Source organism: Elgaria multicarinata, chromosome 3 (assembly GCF_023053635.1).
Source record: "Elgaria multicarinata webbii isolate HBS135686 ecotype San Diego chromosome 3, rElgMul1.1.pri, whole genome shotgun sequence".
NCBI lineage: Eukaryota > Metazoa > Chordata > Lepidosauria > Squamata > Anguidae > Elgaria > Elgaria multicarinata.
The window spans coordinates 137,411,661-137,433,494 of record NC_086173.1 but is presented as its reverse complement, the minus strand read 5'-3'; the positions used below and the strand labels follow the sequence as shown (position 1 = coordinate 137,433,494).

The window sequence follows — 21,834 nt, the reverse complement described above, 5'->3', positions numbered from 1 at the left end:
TCCTCTCTCTCTCTCTCTCTCTCTCTCTCTCTGACTTCTTCAGATGCTGGGAGCAGTCATATTTGCTCTCTCACACTCCTACTGGTGTTATATAGAACACAAAGAAGTGGACTGAACAAACTTTGTCTAAAACTCTACGCTGTACATGCATTTTTATGCAAAATATTGTGATATTTAACCTCGCTCTTCACTACAGAAGGATGTGGTCTCTCTTTTTCTTTTTTGACTTGTATGCATGTGGGACTGGTAAATGTTCATTCTGTTCTGCCTTTGGTTTTTCCTCTGCTAACTGCCTTTTTAACAGGAGGCGTCAAAACCAAATAATTCCCAAGAAGTACTAGTTCCAGGATTGGAGGGACTGCCTTGGACACGGTGCTTTCTCTTGAGTGGGGCACCCTCTTTCTTGCCCCTGTCACCTCTGCCCATTCTGAGCAGCTAATTGCCCAGTGAGAACATGCAAGGCAAGTGGAAGATGCTACTTTACCTCCTCAGTCTGTGTGCATGCTCAGAGGTGGATAAGCAGAGATAGCAAGAGGAGGGTCAGAAAGAGACTAATATAGAGGGATGGAGCACAGAGAGGCAAGAGCACATACAGAGGGACTGGTCGCGGGCCCCATGTAGGGCTGTGACAGATGCCCAACAATGTCAACCTGTGATGCCAGCCCTGTCTAGGCTTCACTGAAACTTTTAAGACTGATGGTGGTTTTTAACAATATTACTCATATGTAAATGACAAAAGCAGTGGCTGCCCCGCAGTTATGGAACTCCCTCATATCATGACCTAACTGGCTGCATATCCTAAGAGGTCTTTTTATGCCCTTCTTTCTCTATTTCTCCCAATTTTCCATCCAAGAGCCCAGTTTTTACAACCAAACAAACTGATCAATGGAAAAGTTATTTTGCAGGACCCTACAAATGAGCATTTAAAAGAAAATTATGGAGCTGCTTGATTTGTATATTTTGTTCTTGGCCTTCTGAGAGGATGATATCGATGACAGAGCAAAACCCTTTTTTTCTTCCCCTAGGACACACGTACCTCTGACCAATCCCCTGTAATCCAAATATATTCACATGGTGGCAAGTTGCAGGTCTCAACATCGAGCGGCCTCTTGCTTGGATCACAGTGAAGGTTATCAGCTTCTTGCATGTTTTGGTCCATGCAGATCACTTTGCGGTATCTGGACCCTTCGCCACATGTTTTGCTGCACTGTCAAAATAGAGATCAGAAAGAGAAAGAGAGGTTAGTGGCCATGTGGCGGCATTGATACAGTTAGGGGAGGTGAGAAAGATGTGGATGAGAGGTCAGTTGCTGCCAATTAGAGAGGTTCCTCTCTTGTTGCTTTTGAGGGATATGCAGTAGTAGTAGTTAAGCTTTCAATTATTTCTTATTTATCTGCCTCAGTGCTGGAGCTGGGACACAGGCTTAGAGGATCATCAAACGGGGGGGGGGGGAATTGCATTTCCCCACCATCTAGTACTGTTGCTCTGCTCCCTGCTTCACTTCTGCATCGGGGATGAGCTCAAATTACACGGGGTAGTGTGCAGAGACCACGTGGCCCCCAATAGAACAATGGGAACAGTGCCCTTTGTAGTGGAACTTTCCTGAACATGGCAGGAAATCCTGGCAAATCCCAACTTATTTGAAAAAAAGGTCAGATTTTCTGTGGCTTATTTTAAAACGTGAAAACTGGGAAAAGGAGTGGGAGGTGCATGGCAGGATGACTGCATCATCAAAATGACCTGTGAAGATCCGTGACGGGCCACTCATGAGCATGGGATAAAACACTCATCTGATGATGCTCTTAGAATGAAAGTGTGGTCAGTTGACAACCTCTTACCTAGGTAGGTTGTGGGCTCTCCCTCACTAGAGGCCTTCAAAAGGCAGCTGGACAACCATCTGTTCGGTTTGCTTTAAGGTGGATTCCTGCATTGAGCAGGAGGTTGGACTCCATGGCCTTATAAAGACCCTTTCCAACTCTACTATTCTATGAGAGCCAAAATTGAAGCATACATTTACTCAGTACTTATTACTTGACAGCAGCCTTCCTAATCTGGTGTACTTCAGATATTTTGGACTAGAACTTCCAGTACTCCCATCAGCCCCTGCAGGCTGGGGCTGATGGAAGTTTAATTTATTAATTTATTATCAACATTTATAGATTGCCTTACAGTATCTGCTAAAAATCCATGAAGGTGGTATACAGCAATTAAAAATAAATAATAAAACCTTGCAACAATAAAAGAAGAACATTCAAAACAGTAAAAATATGTATTTTAAAACCTACACATTTTAAAAGGATAAATTGAAAAGATGCATCTTTATACCCTTTCTAAAGGCCAAAAGAGTAAGGACCAATCGTAGGTTTTGTGGGAGCGCATTCCACATTTGGGTGCAACACAGGAGAAAGCCCTTTCACACGTGCCTAAGAAATGGGTCGCTGCAAGTAATGTCACCCTCAAAAGGGTCTCTCCTTCAGATTGTAATACCTCAGCAGGTTCATAGCAATGTATAGTGTTTTGGACTTTTAGGCCTTAGCTAGGCCTACCTTTTATCCCACGACGGAGGAGGGAAGATCCCGCGATGTGTTTATTGCAAGATCCCTCCTCTGTCTACACATGACATGCGACAACCTCAGCAGGAGAGGTGTCACGTCCACCATTTTTTATTTTTTAAAGAGGAAGGAGCGCATGAACGCTCATGTGCTAAAGGTAAGGTTTTTTTTTTTAAAAAAAATAATTTAATTTCCCCGCTCCCCCGACCCTGCGCCCAGCTCCGTGTGAGGAATCATGTGGAGCCGGGTCAACCTGTGGCAACGGGCCACATATTCCGCGGTCTTGGGCTCAGCCCGAGACTGCAGACAAACTGGGGCCAAAGTGTAGGGCGAGATCCTGGGGCAAGGGAGGGATCATCCCTCCCTGATCCTGGGATCCCCTTTGCATCATGTGGACGCACAAGGACGATACCGGGGTTCGCCCCAGGACAAAGCCCCATCTAGCTAAGGCCTTAATGTTTTGGACTTCTTAGGGGCCCCCTATTAAGAGGGCACCAGGTTGGAGAAAGCTGTTTAATAGGCATGAATGTTACTGATAATGATTACTGTATAACTTCATACTAATGCAGAGTCCCAGGTCTTCCCTTCTTCTCCCAAATTCGCAGCAGTCAGATCCAGGAATGAATATACTAAGCATAGGATGGCAGAGACAAAATAAAAGTTCTGGGGATGAGGGAGAGTGAAACGAAGATAGAAGCAGCCCTAGGAAAGATAAATATTTCCTGTGATATATATGGCTTGATATATATGTGATATATATGGCTGTGATATATCATGGCTTGCAAAGGTTCTGCTGAACAGGCTGGGGGTGGGGGGAGAATGCCCTTATGTTTCATGGCATGCTGCAATTTCATTTGAAAAAGGTCTTCAATGTATTTTAGAATCCAAGCCTTCAAAGCTTTTAGAATTAACCCCACAATCCAAATGCAACAAAGCAAAGCAAACTTAAAAACATAGCCACCAAAGTCAGGACAGTATTTACTGTCAGCATCGTAAAAATGAAGTGATGTGATGTGAGCTGCATTTGCCTTCTGCTGGAGCCAGCCTGCTTCGTACATCAGGTGTACATCCAAGGTTCTTTTAAGTGTAACACCTAACACTGGAGTGCATGCTCAATGGCAAAGATGAGTTTGCAGTGGTGTGAAACCAAGTCAAATCTTAGGATAACCTGTTATTTCTTAACCACACCGTGAGAAATGTTAAAGAAGTTCCATGCAAGTAGTATGCTCTGCTCCTGATTAGTACCTGCTGCTACTAAACAGTGTAAAGTGGAAGAAGTACAGGATTTGTTATATGTTATTAGTGTTGTTATTGCTGCTGTTGAGAATACATGACTAAAGGGATCAATGATGAACCAGCAAGGCATTTCTTATCATTTGTGCTTCGTAAAAGCGATTATTTCTGAGGCAGTTTGCCTGGGAAGAGTATGGGAACCTGCAGTCTCTCTAGTCAAGCCTAGGAAAAGTAGGCACCTGCAGTTAAATGTTCTCAGAAGCAGAGATTCTCAAATGTGAGGTGGGTCTCCTTAAGGAGATGTGATACTTCCTAAGGGATTTGCAAAATGCTCTCTGAGCTCCCATTCCCCCTATCCCATTATTATTATTTTATTATTTATTTATTTATTTATTTATTTATATAGCACCATCAATGTACATAGTGCTGTACATAGTGAAACAATAAAATAGCAAGACCCTGCCACATAAGCTTACATTCTAATAAAATTGTAATAAAACAATAAGAAAGGGAAGGGAATGCACCGAACAGGCCCAGGGGACAAAATAAAACGACTTAAGATACTAGGATTCAACTGTGACTGGAAGAAAAAGTTCTAATCAAAACTTTATCAGATTATTTTCAATGTTTAGCTCTTGCCATTTCTTCACACACAATTGGCTGAAAAGAGTAATTTAGCAAAATGTTTTCTTCCTAAAGACAAAGATGTAATATTCAAACAGGACAAATGGTTCCTGTTTGCACCACAGCCATGTTTAGCCAACTTAAGTAGGTTAAACTGGTTTAACCCACAGCCTCCCCAGAACTTTCTAACTATCAGCCGCCGAGGTTCTTCGCGGCAACATTCTGTTCATTTTGGTATGGTGAAGCGGCTGCTGGTGGCGCTTCCTTAATTTCTCCAGAACGCTTCTGGTCCCTGACATATGCTCCACAGAGGCCTTGTAGATGGTGGCTGCTGTTTGATATTACTTTTTGATACTGTTTTGCACATTGCGTTCTCTGGAAGCTTCCAATGGACAGAGCTATTAGAGCCTCATGTAAAAGGGAGTTCCACAAATGTGATTCCACCAGAGACAACACAACACTCCGTATCATAGCCAACCTCACCCCCAGTGATGTTTCTATGCAGAGCAAGACCTCCTGCTCAGAAGATCTATGGGACATGGAGATATGTATGGAGTAAAGTAAAGAAGCAAGGTCCAGGTGCTCAAAGGCCAGAAGCAGCACCTTGAATTAGACCCAAAGGCAACCAGAGAGAGCAAACACAACAAAACCTTGCAGCACCTTAAAAGGCTAACAAATTTGTTATGGCATAAGCTTTCATGGATTAGTATCCATTCCATCACAGAATCCACAAAACCTTATTGTGCCTTAATAACATTGTTAGTCTTTAAGCCTGTATTGTTTTTGCTGCAACAGACTAATTTGGCTACCCTTGTGTAAACTGTTATAGACAGTGTAACTCTTTCAGCACTGGCAAGATGTAGTCTGTATGGAAGGCTCCCATTTACAAGGCCCCTGCCTTCATGGCACCGCATTGGCATTGTGTTCCTGCTAAACCCCACGGTTTCGCTCCTGCAGTGTGGCGGCGGGTACTCCCCACACCAAGGTGGAGTACAGGATTTCCAGTGGTCATCCGGGTATGGGAGCCGCCGCCCGCCCTCTTTCTGGCTTCCGGGTGATCGGTTGCGAAAGGAGAGGGGAGTTGAAGGGAACTGAGATAAATTTTGCACCAAAAGGAAGGAAATGTTTTAACTTTCTTTAACTTTCTTTTAATGTGGATGATAAAATACTTGGGAGCAGAAATGAATCTTTAGAAATGAAATAAAATATAAAGAGAACATGGGAAAGAGCCTCTCCTGCCCTCTTCCTGGCTTCTGGTCGCCATCCACCCAGAATGCACCCTAGATTGACCAGGGAGTGAGGTCACACGGCAGAAGAGCCATAGTGACCACCCCCTACAAGGAAAAAGTCAGGGTACATCCCCATCTTTTTAAAAGATGCTTGTTCATCCCTGGCCGATGGCTGGTTGGCCACTGTGTGAACAGAGTGCTGAACTAGATGGACCCTCGGTCTGATCCAGCAGGGCACTGCTTATGTTCTTCGCGGAAAAGCGAAGAACTGCGAATCAGCGGCTGCATCATATAACTGACACAGCACCAATTCGCAGCCACTGTGGAGCTTTGAACACATATAGGGCCTTGCTAGACCTGCCGGCTTACGCCAGCAGGGAGGCGGGGCTGAGGCGCGCTAACGTCCCTGCGGCGTCCGCCATTTTTTTTTTTTTTAAAGGGGCCGGGTGCGGCCCGAAGACGGCGGACAAGGTAAGTGTTTTGTTTATTTTTTTTTTACGGGGGGGGGGGGCGAAGGCTGGGAGGGTGGGTGGCAGGGTGGGTGGCACGGGGGGAGGGCGGGTGCGATCGCGCCGCCCAAGCCCGGGCAATGCCTGGCATGGGGCGGCATTGCCGCCCCATGCCAGGCATTGCCCGGGCAGCGCACAGCGCGATCGCACCCGCCCTCCCCCCGTGCCACCCACCCTGCCACCCACCCTCCCAGCCTTCGCCCCCCCCCGCCGATGGGCACAGCGCTCCTATGAGCGCTGTGCCAGGTCCGCGGCTTTTCACGGCTCCTCACGAGTAAGCGAGGAGCCGCGAAAAGCTGCGGAAGTCCCTAGACGTTCCCCAGCTCCGGCCTCAGGCCGGAGCTGGGGAAAAGGCGCGCCATAAGCGAATTCGCTTATGGCGCGTTGGAGGAGGCCTCAGCGCGGCCTGTTTCCGGATTCCCCTGTGCGTCATCTGGACGCACAGCAGGGAAGCCGGGACAGAAGGCGCGCTAAGGCCTCGTCTAGGAAGGCCCACAGACAGCCCTCTAGTAAGCTACTTCAGTTTATACCAGCTGGAGTTTCCAGACCAACAGCATGGGCAGCCTCATGTCGAAAGTTGCTCTATTCCATTTCTAAAAAATTAAGAAGCACATCAGAATTCCACAAGGACTGTAAATAAGCGGAGGGAAAACTGAATCAGGAAGGGACAGAGGTTCAAGTTTAGGCATTAATGAGGTTGAACCTTGTTTCCAACAGGCCTTTTATTATGTCAGTTTGGATTTACAACCAGCTGGCTTAATTCAGTCTGTACCTCATCTCTCCATAAATAACCTGCAAACTATTTCTATGGCAGGGAAGGTTCCTTTTTTGTGGTTGCTACTTTTGCAGCCCACCATTCAAACCAACTGCCCAAATAAAAAACAACAACACACAGAGTGGGTGGTAAAGACATATATAAAGTCTAAAAAGTGTGTGAAAGATCTGGACTGTTATTTAATTTATGGGGTTTTTTTAAAATGAGAAGTAAGATGTTAGGGATTGAAAAGATTTCTTTTTTTAAAAAAAGATCTCTGTAGTCTGTTCTGTCACAAGTTAGAGATTTACAGGGCACAGACACAAGCACAGACGCACACGCTCACACAACACCAGCACAGGGGGAGCCTGGAAAGCTTTAGAAAACCAGCGTGACCCATCAAATATTCACCTCCCACAAAAGGGTGGGCAGTGTGTGTGGGGGGGAGGGGTATCTAATGCTTTCCAGTTGTGGAAAGTTATAACTAAAATGGTTAGAAACACACAACACAGAGAGAAGAGAGAGAGAGAGAGAGAGAGAGAGAGAGAGAGAGAGAGAGAGAGAGAGAGAGAGAGAGGAGCAGGGCAGGAACAGTTGCTTTGGAAGCTAATTACTCCAATTTGGTAAGTCCTTCAAATGCATGTTATTTAGTGACCTACTTTTAAGTAATTGTAAATGTGTTACCTGAACTAGTTTGGATGTGTTTCCTATAATATCTCACCCTCCTGTTAAGAGGGTTTCTGCTGGGGACCAACAATACAAGGTTGGGTGATTCTTTGTTCCTTACTTAGCCAATGCTGACAGAGACAGCCCAACTCTGAGCTATGATATTTTACACCCCTTGAATGTATACTTCCTTGGCGTTTCTGTTAACCCTCACTTCTCACTGTATGGGATTGCAGCATCTCTAGACCGTAACAACAAAAAAGGCAAAATATATATTTTCTTTTTAAAAATTATTGCCACAGCCCACAATACGATGAGCGAGTTACATGAAGTAACAAATTCTGTCCTGTATACTGTGTGTTTGACTGGCGCAACTGAAGGACAAGCTCACAGTGAGAGATAAACGTAGATGAAGGGTACTACTGACTTAGCCTGGAATAATCTTTCTACTCTCTGAAAAAAGTTTGCTCTTTCAGAATCTGAAGAACTAGAATTGTGTTTGCTTTTTGTACTCTTTCTCTCCATTTGTCTCAAATAGAATCTCAGGAAGGAAAGGGTGAAGAGAAAAGAGTTTTTATGCCATTGTGAATACGCAACAAGGACAGATACATTAAACATGTAATTCTACGTCTTTCACATCCTGAACATGCCAGTTTCCAGTTTAGATGAAAGCACTTTCATGTGCTAAAACTACCCGGGTAGTTTTAAGGTAAGGTAAAGGACCCTACAGACTCAAAACTTTATTCTGCATGTAACTCAAATATATATGAAAAATGTTTACTGTTACAAGATATCTACTACATACCAACACATACATACATACATCTCATAACCCACAAAGATCCGATCTACTTGCTTAAGAAAATATTAACAGGAAGACAAAAGACAAACAAAAGAAATGTAACTATTTCCCAAGTTAATAGATTTTTGAGTAGGATCAAACTATGTTAAATATGTAGCATGCAGCTCCTTTTGTATTTTTATCTTAGTCAAAAGTAAGCACAGTGACCCTTATCTTGATCAAGACCACATTGTGTGGGGAGGAGAGTTTTAACTCAAATGGGGTGTGTGCGTGTGTGTTCTTTTTCTTTTCTTTTTATGATTAACCTTGTCCTGTGGCCGATTTATTGGGGTGGGGGGAGATCTGGCTGGGAAGGGAAGGATTAAATCTCCCCCTCCTGTGTACAATGGTTTTGGTCAGGATCCCACCTCCCTAAGTTCACTTTTGAGTAAAACAAAACCAGAAAGTCAGCTATACATTATTTAAGATACCATATAGTTTGATTCTAATCTGTCGTAAAAACGTGACTGTGCAGAGATCAATATTAATAAATGCCAGAGTTTATGCAAACACAAAAACAGAACTTTCTGTGAAACCTCTGCTTTCTGCTTCTGAATAATTACAAGCTATTCTTATCTCCACCTGCCTCTGATCCCATACATTTTGACCTTTTTTCTTATAACCGTTTTCCGATCAGAACCATTTTTAGCAGGCTTTGCAGAAATGTTTTGTAAAGGCATGAAAACAAAACTATTTAGATAGACTTCTTTGTTTATTAAACAAAATCCTTTTTGAGTTATTCTTTTCATCTACCATATTCCCACTTCCTTTATAAACACACATACAGTGTGTTTATATACCTGGATCTCACTGTGCTTCACTAGATGGCACATATTCGCATAGGAAGCTATCTTATATTGAGCCAGATCATTGGTCCACTGTGTTTAATACTGTCTATTTTGACTGGTTCTAGCTATCCAGGAGTTCTGACAGTCCCCGTCCCCCCCGAGTCCTGCTTGGAGAATCTAGAGATTGAATCTGGGAACTTCCAGATGTGCTCCACCACTGGGCTCATTCCTTGCACATTCCATGACTGAATCCCAAACACCTGAATAGACCCAGACATATGTGAATTGGCCAATAGTTCTAGCAAATGAAGAAATAAAAATGGCAACCCTGTCATGAATGATTTTTGGATTCGAGTAGTAATTTCAAGACCAGTTTGATCGAGCACATCACAACTTGACCAGGGCCGTGCCTGAAGCACATTATTTTCAGTCAGTCTGTGCATCACACATTCAAAGAGAGTTGGTATTTCTAGATTTTGCCCAGGCCCATCCAGATGTATACTATGTTAGAGTTCATCTTTAATATACACATCACAATAGCTATTCACTATCAAGCATCTCTGGGATAGTACTGGAATTTGCTTTACAAAAACACAAAATTTAAAAAGAGGAATGCATTGTATGCAAAGAACACAAGCTGACACTTATATAAGGAGCCACTTTCAATATAGGACAATCTTCCTCTCACTGATATTCCAGTATCAACACAGTAGATTACAATGGAGAAAGAAAACTGGAAATCTTTTGCCATACATGGTAATAGTTAAGCTTCCGCTTCTGCTGTCTGTTTCTTATACTGGACAGATCAAACACATCCTATTTAAAAAGCTCTGCATTTTGCCTTCTGGAAATTAAGCTTCCTACTTTAATTAACAAATCAAGTCACCGGCATTAATAGGTTTCTGAACATGTCCTGGTGTTTCCTTAAGAACTTAATGCTCTCTCTTTGCCTGAGCTAACATTCTGATGATCTAGCTGGCACTTGCCCATGGCAGCGGGTCTAGGCTGCCTGCCCGCTTGCCAAATTAAATGCCCAAATTCAGGGTTTAGCCAATACAGCAGAACTAATAACCAACGCAACCGGCCCAATGTAATTTCTGACATGCCTTTTTACCGGGTCCAATAGGTTTGTTGATGTCTCTGTTAGAAATCTGTCACACTTAACTCTTATTGTAATATTTTTGGATTACAGCATTTTGGCTATTGGGTGGTATAAAATGCAATAAATAAATAAATAAATGGCATGCTTGGTAAATGTATTAAAGATGCCTTTTCCAAAACAAAGGCCTGGTTAGACTTGTTCATGGAGTTAACAAAAATAGGGTTTCTGGAGAACACAAGTAATCACAATACAGGGATAGGAACACAGAGAGAGGTCTTATTATATGTAGCCTGTTTACCTGTTCAATCTAATTTATTTATGGCATTTTTAGCCCACCTTTCCTCCAAGGAGCCAGTGAGGTGTAGTGGCTAGAGTGCTGGACTGGGAGTTGGGAGATCCGGGTTCTAGTCCCTACTCGGTCACAGAAGCTCACTGGGTGACTTTGGGCCAGTCACAGACTCTCAGCCCAACCTACCTCACATGGTTGTTGTTGTGAGGAAAAAATGGAGAGGAGAAGGAGGAGGATTATGTACACCGCCTTGGGTTCCTTGGAGGAAAAAAGGCAGGATATAAACGTAATAAATAATAAATAAGGTGCTCTGGCGGCATGCACCACAGACCCAACGTTCAGAACTTTGCAATGGCTTTGTAAATGAGGTTTAAGTAGGGTGACCATATGAAAAGGAGGACAGGGCTCCTGTATCTTTAACAATAATGTAGAAAAGGGAATTTCAGCAGGTGTCAATTGAAGAGGGTGAAATTCCCTCTTCATCACAACACTTAAAGCTGCAGAAGCCCTGCCCTCTTTTGAATCTGGCCACTCTATTATAGCTAGTGTAGCTTTAACTGTTGTGATGTAGAGGGAATTTCACCCTCTTCAATTGACACCTGCTGAAATTCCCTTTTTTACAGTACTGTTAAAGATACAGGAGCCCTGTCCTCCTTTTCATATGGTGTGTCATAAACTCTGGCCACCTAGCAACAGTGTATTTTGAACTAGCCAGCTATTCCATCCATCTCTCTGTGCTTCCTATTCTCCCTACAAGGAGTAACATGATAGTGAAGAATATATGAGGAACATCTTTGCTGTGATATGTTTTTAATACAGTCCGTGTTTCCCACCGCATTCCTTGCCTACTTACATCTTGCCAATTCTCTGTTTCCCAGTTGTAGATAGTACATTCAGGCATTTGGCATTCCTGCTCCGAAGCTGGTCTGGTAGACTGATTGCATTCAATCTCTCTAGTGGTTTTGTGAGTTCCAAGATGGCAGAAGACACTTCTCTGCTGAACTCCTCTCCCACAGGACACAGAACACTGAAGAGGTACAAAAAGTAAGTGTCAAATAGCTTGCCTGCCTATCTATCTATCTCGGCAATTGGGCGTTATAGAAATGCATCTAGCAAATAAATAAATAAATAACATACTCTCGCTCTTCAATAGGGAAAGAGTTTTCAATTCAGATAAAAAATGGTGCACTGTGAGTCCTAAGAAAGATGGTTGTGATTGCTTTTTTGCAGGAAGTACAGAAATGCCACATGCCAGTTCTTTTGATCAGGGCTGGATCTAGGTATTTGGGGGCCTGATTGAACCTCATTCCCTCAGGTGGGAAGGTCCTTGGCCCTCCCATCAAGCAGTGGCACGTACGCAAGATCACTTTAACAACTTAGTTATAAAGAAGTATGTAACTGACAATAAACTACATTTCACTGCCACCTAACATCTGCAGACAGAGGCAGCCACTTCTGGCCCTACGTTTGAGCCACAGCCCTCCTCTTTTTGTGAGATAGCACACTGCAGGGGGCACAAAATCTACACATGCAGGCACACCCATTACCCGTTATAGGATTCTAGCCAACCGTTCAGTGCATAACTCTATGTGCAGGGCTCCTTGTACAAACATACCCAGTTATCATGCTGCATGCTAAATGAGAGATCACAGTCACATAGATAAGACAGACATGAAATTATCAACTTCCCGAATGCCACAACTGATTTCAACAGCTCCACGGGATAACAACTGGCTCTGATCTAGAAAACTGCCAGAGCAGCAACAGGCAGCAGAGATGCTGCCACATATGCAGATAAAGCTTAGTCTGCCATTGTGGAAAAATCTGGGGTAATCCAATGGAATCACACCCACATTTTGGGGTTGCTGGATATCTCATTCTTCACTCCCATGCAATAAGCTCTCCCACACCTAGTACAGCTGATTAATGTTTGTTCAATTCCCTTGCTAACGATCTGTCCACTTCCTTTCCTTTTAAATTTAATTTACCCTTGATTATATTATCATTTCAACATATTCAGCCTAAAGGTAATTCTAATGAAGGCTAGAAAAATATTGTTTTATTAAAAAATATATGCACCAATTGATCTACTGGTCTTTATTTTTAAGGGTGTGATTAAAATCGTTATGTAAATGTTAACAAAGATAATGTTTGCAACATCAAAACAGTCTTGCATGCAAGTCAGTCCCACTGAGCTCACTTATTCACAGATAATGGGATGTAGTGTTGCTGATGACATCTTGAAAGTATGCATTGTAGCCCAATCCTGTACATGTTTAGACAGACGTAAGTCTCCCAATTCAATTTGGCTTGCTTCCTAGTAAATATGTAAAGAATTGTTGCCTGAATGTGGCAGTGGATGCTATATTGCTCAGAAGTACATCCTGAAAGGCAGTTTGAGTGTGTTTAGAAGAGGATAATTAAATTTAGATAGAAAGTGTTCAAAAGTCAAGAAGGTTTCTAGCTGAAAAACAGATATTATGGCTGACATTTAGCATTTTTGGAGAAGAGTTTAATGGGCTTTCTAATAATGCAAGAACTATTAAACAACAATTTATAATTTATTAATGTAGTATCTGTAAGCTTTCTTGGATTTATTTATAAGATACTTGAAACATCGATATGAGAGATACCATTTAGACATTTGCAAGTATTACTTTAAGAGCTCTTGTTAATACAAGAGTTATTAAAAACAGGTTTATGAATCCAAGAATCCCACATCCATAAAAGCAAAATTTCTTGCAAATTACAATTTCACATCATTTTCTTGCATTTACAATTTGCTGTTATGTATATCGTCAAAAAAACCATCTTTTTATCCAAACAACTTTTTAAAAGGGGTTTCTCCTATACTGCATTACTTTAAGTGTCCGTGTGCACCAGAAAGTGAATAGACCGAAAGAACAAGTTGACTATGGACATTCTTTCAGGTTATAAATATTTATGAAAGGCCAGTTTTATAACTTGAAAAAGTGGAATACAATGCAGCTTGATTTTCACGCTGGTTGATGCAAATGCTTCCCATATGGTGTGGTGCTTTCTGTTGTGATTAATAACACTGTTTATCCTCTGCATTCCTCAAGAGATAGCGGGATAGTACAATCACAGCCAGAGAAACGTACACAAAACAGCTCACTTGAATGTATTTTGAAATAGGTTTTATCCCTTGTTTCTAATATTCCAGAGTTTCATTTTTCTGAATGCTGCAATAATATCTGATACAATGTAGGTGAAGCTAAATCAAATCAAAGGAATTCTCCATATTGTAATGAGTCAATATGCAGTAAAGATAGCAATAGCTCTTTAGAGACAGATGTCAGTACATATAAATCACCAATACAGTGAAAACAATCTTGCAAGAGACAGTACATATTACAGATTTCAATACATATAATTGAGATTTGTCAGATAGATTTGTGCAAATAAGCCCTTTACCTCAAAGTAGAAAGCACATTAAAGCAGTGTGTGTGTGTTTAAATATCAAGATCTCAAAAAATGTGTTCTTACACAATTTTTGGATGTATTTCCATTCTGTCCAAACCTCCATAAAATTTGTTTAGCCTGTGAAAATTAATCTCTACAATTTTATCTCTTCTCATATTGGGCAGTAGTTTATTAGTTTACTCGTCTTTTCCCCTGGAATACTTTCCGTTAATGTAGAAATAGGGGGGAAATGAAGCACCCGTAATATCACACTGGATGTTTTCACAGTGGAAGACTACTTCGGACATATTTCTGAAAAAAGCAAAAAATCCAAACAGGAACCCACAACAATTTCAGAAGAACCCTACATGAACTGGAACAGCAGAGACTGTTTTTTACATTTTTACTATGACTGCTGAGCTGGGGTGGAAGTTCTAATAGATCACAGTGAGTTCAGTCCATGAAAAAAGTGGTGAATAATTAACTGATATAAAACGATGTCTGGCCATAGAATACTTGATCGTAAAAGTCCGTTTTAAGGAAGATGTTTGTTTTATAGCAAGGGGTAAATTGTTCTACGCGGGATGAGCAGCAGTCAAGAAGTTACAATGTCTATCTAGTAGTGATGGACGAAAGGCCTTGAATATAGCCTTGCTAACATGAGTATATAGTAAGGATTAGACAGTGCTAGCCCCAGAGACAAGCCCAGCCACCTGAAAGGTACTATCTTGCCCACCATTGGTACTATCTTGCCCACCATACTATCTTGCCCACCAGAGGCAAAAGACATTTCAGGTGGGCGCTGTGTCTATGGCCAATGGTCCATTTTGGATGGTCCCCCATCTTTCACCCCTAAAGAATAAAAGAACATAAAAAGTATCCTTCTGGATCAGAATAAAGAACATAAAAAGCACCCTTCCGGATCTAGTCCAACATCCTCTATCTTATAGTGGCTAACCAGATGTCTATGGCAAGCCCATAAGCATGGCATAAATGCAACAGCACCCTCCTGTTCAAGTTTCCAGCAACTGGTAAACAGAGGCATATCACCTCTCAACCTAGTGGCAGCATGTGACTCAATTCAATAAAGCTAGTTGCTGACAGGGGTCATTGAGACCTTTGAAGTTATGTGTCCCTCACTGCCATTATTTTTGTGTGTTTTCGGCATTGGTTGATATTTTTTATTAGCTGCTGCAACATACTCCACACACTGTATTTTCTAAATTCTGTTCTTAAACATCATAGAAAAATAATCATTTAAAATGAATCTCACCCAAGGTTTTATGAGCTTGTCATAAGGGGAAAGAAGCACATTAAATATAATGTGGTCAGTGACTTGCACTTTAATCTCAGTGATCACAGGAAGGAAGGAAGGAAGGAAGGAGGGAGGGAGGGAGGGAGAGAGAGAAGACATGGGCTCAGTTCAGACAACACTTTAGTCAATGTAGTGTGAAAACTCTACTCAACGGTTGAGTTTTTAGGGAGTACTCCCCACACAACATATTCTAACTCCACTGTTGTGTGACTATGGGCTACCATGGAATTGAGTAAAATCCATTGCAACGTTTGATTGACAGTTCCTCTGCCCTCCTACCTCGGTCCTTCCAATGGTAGCCCATCAGCCATTGCTGCAAAAAAACACACACAAAAAAAACCAATCTTGAAAGCTTTCCTAGAGCTGCTTTTGTTCCTTTCACCCTATTGCCAGGGAACTCCATAGCCAGTGGGAAAAGTCAACTCAACTCAACAGAAAACTCCATGGAGCCCACTGCACAACATGTAACACAATGGTTGTGGAGGAACTCTCCTCTGCACAGTGTGGATATTCTGCAAGGAGTGTTTTCCAAAAAAAAAAATCCACCGTTGCATGGAGTTGTCCCGTCAGACAACACGTTTCACAACAGTGGTGTAAAAACTCCATTGTGGAGTTTTAAAATGACTGTTGAGCAATGTGTTGTCTGAACTGAGCCATGCAGTCTCATGGTGTATATTAATGTGCCTAAGGACTTATGGGAAGAAAATGCCTGGAAAAAGAATAGTTTTCTCCAACTATTGTTTTTCCAGGCACTTTCTTCCCACAAGCCCTCAGACACAATGTACACCATGAGACTGCATGTCTTTCTCTCTCTCTCTCTCTTTCTCTCTCCTCTCCTCTCCTTCCTTCCTTCCTTCCTGAGATCATTGAGATTAAAGTGCAAAGCACCAGCCACATTATATTTAATATGCTTCTTTCTCCTTGACTTATGAGAAGCTCACAAAACCTTGGGTGCTCTTAGATTCATTTTAAATCATCATATTTCTATGATGTTTAAGAACAGGATTTAGAAAATACTATGTGTGGAAAATGTTGCAGCAGCTAATAAAAATATTTCCTCAACATCGTCATCTAGCACAAAGGAGCATGACATTCCAATGAGGAATATCATTCAAGCCTTCTTGTACTCTGATTTTCCTACTGCAGTGCTAGACAAAATGTGCCATTGCACTGTGCCATGATGAATGACATCTCTTTATAGAACAACTATATAAGGAAACACTGTTCAAACACTGTGGCAGATTTTTTTAAAAAGTTCTCAGTGGGTGTTACTAGATACATATTTGCAATAAAAGAATCACTTTCTCCACAGCAGCAGCGCTACAAGCTTTATGGCCAGATCACCAGATGGCTTAAATTGGTATCACTCACAATACAAATGTGACAGACATTTCAGTTTATACCATCAGGAGAATAAAGCCCTCAGGCTAGGCCTGACTGGCCTGTTAATGGACTAATCATTAGCATACAGAGTAGCTGCAATCCTGCATTCAGTTAGACATGCTTACCCACTGGTGTCAATGGGACTGAGCACATGCAACCGGGCGCAACATTGCAATCATAGCCTTTAATTGCTAAGTCACAACAGATTATCACAGGCTATAAATCACACTATATCTTTATTAATTTGTGTTTCTTTTTGAATTGGATCCAATCACTCAGGATAATGCTTAGAAATTTTCAAATGTCTATTTTTATATATGTTCAAGCATCTGACATATTGTTACATGTTTGCCGACATGGCTTTATTAGCTGCAAAAATTGTTTTCAGGGTGAGATCTGGCTTTCAAAAAAGAAAAAGAAAAAAGGAGGCACAAAAGCCTGTGACCAAAAAACAGCATGTTGAACTCACTGGCTGTATTTGGACGCCATTAAGCAAGTGTGCAGATGCACATAGCTTGATCACTCCAGCCTGGCTCCTCCTGCCATCAAAAGTGACTAAACAAGCCAGGGGATTTCCAGCTGTGGTTTGTTTAGCATGATGTCCAAACCTAAATCTCTGGCATGTTCCTCTCCTAACAAGCCATAGTCATAAACCAGGGTTTGTCCTTGGCTTATGACCGGCTTGTTGGGAGAGCAACAAGCCAGAAATTCTGGTTTGGACGGCATGCTAAACAAATTATGGGTGGAGAGCCTCTGGCTTGTTCAGCTGCTCCCGCTGGCAGGACCAAATGGGAGTGATTGAGCAGCATACATTAGCATGCTTGCTCATTCGTAATTCCAAAGAATCCTGGCTTATCGTGATGTCCAAACATGGCCACTGTATCGTAACAGTTAAAAATAAGATCCCAGACTCACGAAGACTAATCTTGTTAATCTGCTGATAATCATATGACTGTCACAGAGCTGACCAGGGGCAGCTAACTATGGAGACACAAAATAATACATTGAAGTATAACTGCACAAGACAGTGTTAAAAGGTCTGTCGCAAACTGCTGGTGAGTGACCTGGTTAGCAGTTTAGCTCAGACAGCCAACCAGGCTCAGTGTCAGGATCTGGCATGGTAGGGCTGGCCCAACTGCTGGGGCCCAGGGTGAAGTGGGACAGGAGGCTTATCAGAGGGTCTCCCCTTAAAAAAACAAAAACAAAAAAACTTCAAAATCTTTTTTCTCATGGCCAAACACTATAAAGAGAAGTGCTGGGCCAAATGGCCACAGCCACTGCTGTATTCCTTATCCCCAATGCCTGGGGACAAGGAAGATTATGGCGGCTACGGCAACAGCTGTTGCTGTAGCATCCAGCAACTCCTCTTTCCAGCCCTGGGCTGAGGAAGTACAGGGTAGCTGGAGCTCTCCATCCAGTCTATTGCCCACATGCTTCCTCATCTGCTCTGCTGCCCACTCCTCATTCACATCTGCCCCCTGGTAAGCTTTTGGGGGCACATTTCCCAGGGCCATCAAAACCAGTGTCACCCCTGCAACCAACTTGGAACACCGTGTGTGTGTGTGTGTGTGTGTGTGTAGACATCTCTTCCCAGCCAAGATGCCGATGCTCTCCATGACATCATCACATGCTCCAGGTCCTGAAGAAGGGGATGTGAGGGAGAGATTTTCTGGCTTCCTATTCTGATCAGATCCACAAATGGAAGAGCAAACAAAGGTACTACCAAAGATAGACTCCAGACACTTTTGCTCTTGTGTTGTCATTCTCCCCATGGCAACAGCCAAGAATGTATATGGTAACAAGCTACAGGGCCTGAATAAAATAAAATTGCAGGCATATGCCTGCCTGGAGTGTGCCACATGACATTCCTGGCTCTTCTGAGTCAGTCTTCTAACTGAACAACAGTCTTATCTTCTGCCTTTGCATATCTCCTCTTGCTTTCTGCACAATTCCACTTTATTCTTCTCTCGCCCTTCCATCACCTAGCCCACATGGCAACTGCTGAAACACTGGCCCAGACAGTTTTGCATGGTTCAGATTGCCTGACGTAGGACCTGACTGCAGCATTCAGTTGCCTAGCAGCCACAAGGGCTGAACTCCCCCACTCATCTCTGTCTATAAAAGAAGGGCGCTATATTAGCTGGAACTGCCCTTTCTTTCAAAAACTAACTGCAGTGGCCAAAGCACAGATAAAACCAGTGGCCTAGGGTATGAGGGAATGAGGATATGAGGGGATCTATGGCTACAGTGGCAGAAATAAGTTCCTTTATGCTACAGTTTCTTACATCCTCCCTTCAAGTGTGCTCAAAAGCTCCTGGGCCTTCTCCATGCAAAGCACGTGCTCTATGTCTATCGGCCTCCCTTAAAAAACAGACAGATGTGTATTAGTAATCATAGTTGGTGCAAAAAGTAGGATGTCACACCTTACCTGTCCCCAGTCTCCTGCTTTCCACTTTGGGCACCTGCCACCTCTACACTTTCTTTGCACATTCGGTTTAGCCAGCTGTTTACAAAGATTGTTTTCTAAATGTTTGCCATCCTTCGACAAGCAATAAACTTCTCGGTACTTCTGCCCTCGTCCACAAGAGACAGAACACTGAAATGTAAAGGTAAAGGAAAATATAACTATGTCCTTACACAAGAAATAAAAAGCATATACTATTTTGGGTGTAAGAGGGCAAAGAGTACACCAGAGACTACATTTCCCTCTCTGAGAAAGGGGAAAGACCAAGCAAAATAATCATATTCATAACAATCCTAACCTCTACCTCACCCAGTCTCTTCCTTCTCATAGCTCAGGTCACTGAGCCAAAGTATAACAAAGAAAAAGAAGAAGAAAAATGGATACTGTGTAAAAATCTTCCTTTTACATGCTGTATTTTCAGATTTGTTTTTGGTGTTTTGTTTTGACCAAAATTATGGCTGTGAATGTTCACATTTTGCTCTTAGTGCTAAATTCCTAGAACGTTCTGAAATGCAGCATTCATTTTATTCTTAGGATTAGCAAAAAGACAATCGTAAGGGAAGCCAACTGAAAGGCATAAAATTGTGAGTTGCTTGGGGCTCATCTACCCCAAGCAGGAAATCCCACTATGAAAGCAGTATGAAAGCGGTATATGAAAGGCAAGAGCCACACTACTGCTTTATAGAGGTATTGAAGTGCACTGAGAACTATTGGGGCCCATTGACACATACCATATACTGCTTTCATACCACTTTCATAGTGTTATATACTGCTTGGTGTAGATGTGTCATGGGCCCCAACAGTTGTCAGTGCACTTCAAAGCAGTAGTGTAAATCCTGCAGTGCACTTCAATACTGCTATAAAGCAGTAGTGTGGCTCCTGCCTTTTATATACTGCTTTCATACCGGAATATCCTGCTTGGTATAGATGAGCCCTTGGAAACCGGCAACTCCAGAAAAACTAATTTGGGGAGCTAAGACATGGCAAAGGCCCTTATTAGAGAAGAAAGGATTTTGCTATGCACATTAAATATAAATATACTGTGACTGAAAACTGGTGGCAAAACAAGATGGGTTATTAAAAAACATTTTATGTCAGTGTCTGCTACTCTTTCCTAGAGGTCACCCTTGCCTGGGGAAAGTGGATAAGGTCCAGTTCTTTATGTTTTCATATTGTACTAGAACTAGGGGGAAGCAGCCTTATTAACACGCAACAAGTTTAAAATGAATAAGAAAATCCCCACCCCCACCCCAAGCACATGTTTAACTTGCAGGAGCTCCAGAAGTCTAATCTCAAAACTAGACTAACTACATTCCTGGAACTAGGAACATGATAGATAGAATACAGAACATAGATATTAGATAGAACGTAGGGAGCACATCCACAAGGAGTTTAGGTAACTCTATTTCAAGTCCCAAAGGAAATGTCTAAGTTCATGACTGTTTCCTGGCCACCTCTGTGGGCACTAGGTAATCTCTTCTATACAATGAGGAAGCAATTCATTCCATAAACTGTAGGTTATACCAATCAGCCTGGCAGGATGATTTCCTGGAAAGTGTAACAGCCCATCTGTTTGTGTAAGGCTGAATAGTCAAAAATAGGAATTGCGGTGGTAGTGGTGATGAATACTCAGACAAAGTGAAGTACTGAGGAAGTCCTCCTAAAACAGCAAGCACAAATTCATAAATATTCACTAGAGAGAGAAGCTAGAAAAGAATATCTTGGGTTGCTGCCTCCAAACCAACATGATCATTCATTCCTTCTAATGAAGTCAGCAGGTTCAGTATCAACAGGACTCAACCTAAAATAGGGCCACTGAGGCCATGGCTAGACCAGGCCTATATCCCAGGATTGTCCCGGGATCATCCCTGTGCATCCAAATGACACACAGGGGATCCCGGGAGCAGGCAGGGATGACCCCTTCATTTGCCTGGGATAATCCTTAGGTCTAGCTAAAGCCTTAGAAACAAGAGGACCATATCAGGAAAGTGAATATAGGACTGCAGTCTAAGAATAACTATAATAAATGGGTTTTATGAAAAGATGAGGACCCTGGCTATGAAGTCCTGATCATTTCAATAAAATCAAAATCTTTGAGCCTGATTGTGTTGCTCAGGGGTTCTATGTTCTGTTTGAGCAGATGAGAATTTAGGATCCATGCCAGCAGCCGATAACCAGGGAAGAAAATCACCTAACTGCAAAGTCACATATTAAAACTTCCTGAAGCATTTAGATCTTGCCAGATCATTGGGTGTGTGTGTGTGATGGGGCACTCAGGCTAATGCAAGCAGTAAGATTTTAAATCCCAAATTTCTAGAACTCTGCCTTTTAAGAGCCAATCTCAGAAATGGCTCAACAATTAATTTAATCTAACCCAATTGCTCTGCTTTAGGCCTAAAAACTTCTTATTGGGGGGAAAGAAGCAGTCCAGTCACCAGTGACCACTACCCTGTGGCTATCAAGAAGTAGCGTGACCAGTAACTGTTAAAGATACAGGACAGGGCTCCTGTATCTTTAACAGTTGTATTGAAAAGGAAATTTCAGCAGGTGTCATTTGTATACATGGAGAACCTGGGGAAATTTCCTCTTCATCACACCAGTTAAAGCTACAGGTGCCCTGCCTTCTTTTAAATCTGGTCTTTCTAGTAAAGCTCCTGCAGCT

At 42.3% G+C, this 21,834-nt stretch overlaps 1 protein-coding gene across 2 annotated transcripts in view; it reads right to left on the bottom strand.

Moving 5' to 3' along the window:
* The window catches only part of ADAMTS9 (ADAM metallopeptidase with thrombospondin type 1 motif 9), a 165,354-nt gene that overhangs the window by 19,673 nt on the left and 123,847 nt on the right, over positions 1 to 21,834 (bottom strand). For both annotated transcript variants that reach the window (XM_063122037.1, XM_063122038.1), the window contains exons 29-31: positions 19,137 to 19,304; positions 11,441 to 11,614; positions 1,037 to 1,207 (exon numbers count right to left, since the gene is read on the bottom strand). In XM_063122037.1, coding sequence (XP_062978107.1) covers positions 1,037 to 1,207; positions 11,441 to 11,614; positions 19,137 to 19,304 — 513 coding nt within the window. The remainder of the gene's footprint in view (positions 1 to 1,036; positions 1,208 to 11,440; positions 11,615 to 19,136; positions 19,305 to 21,834) is intronic.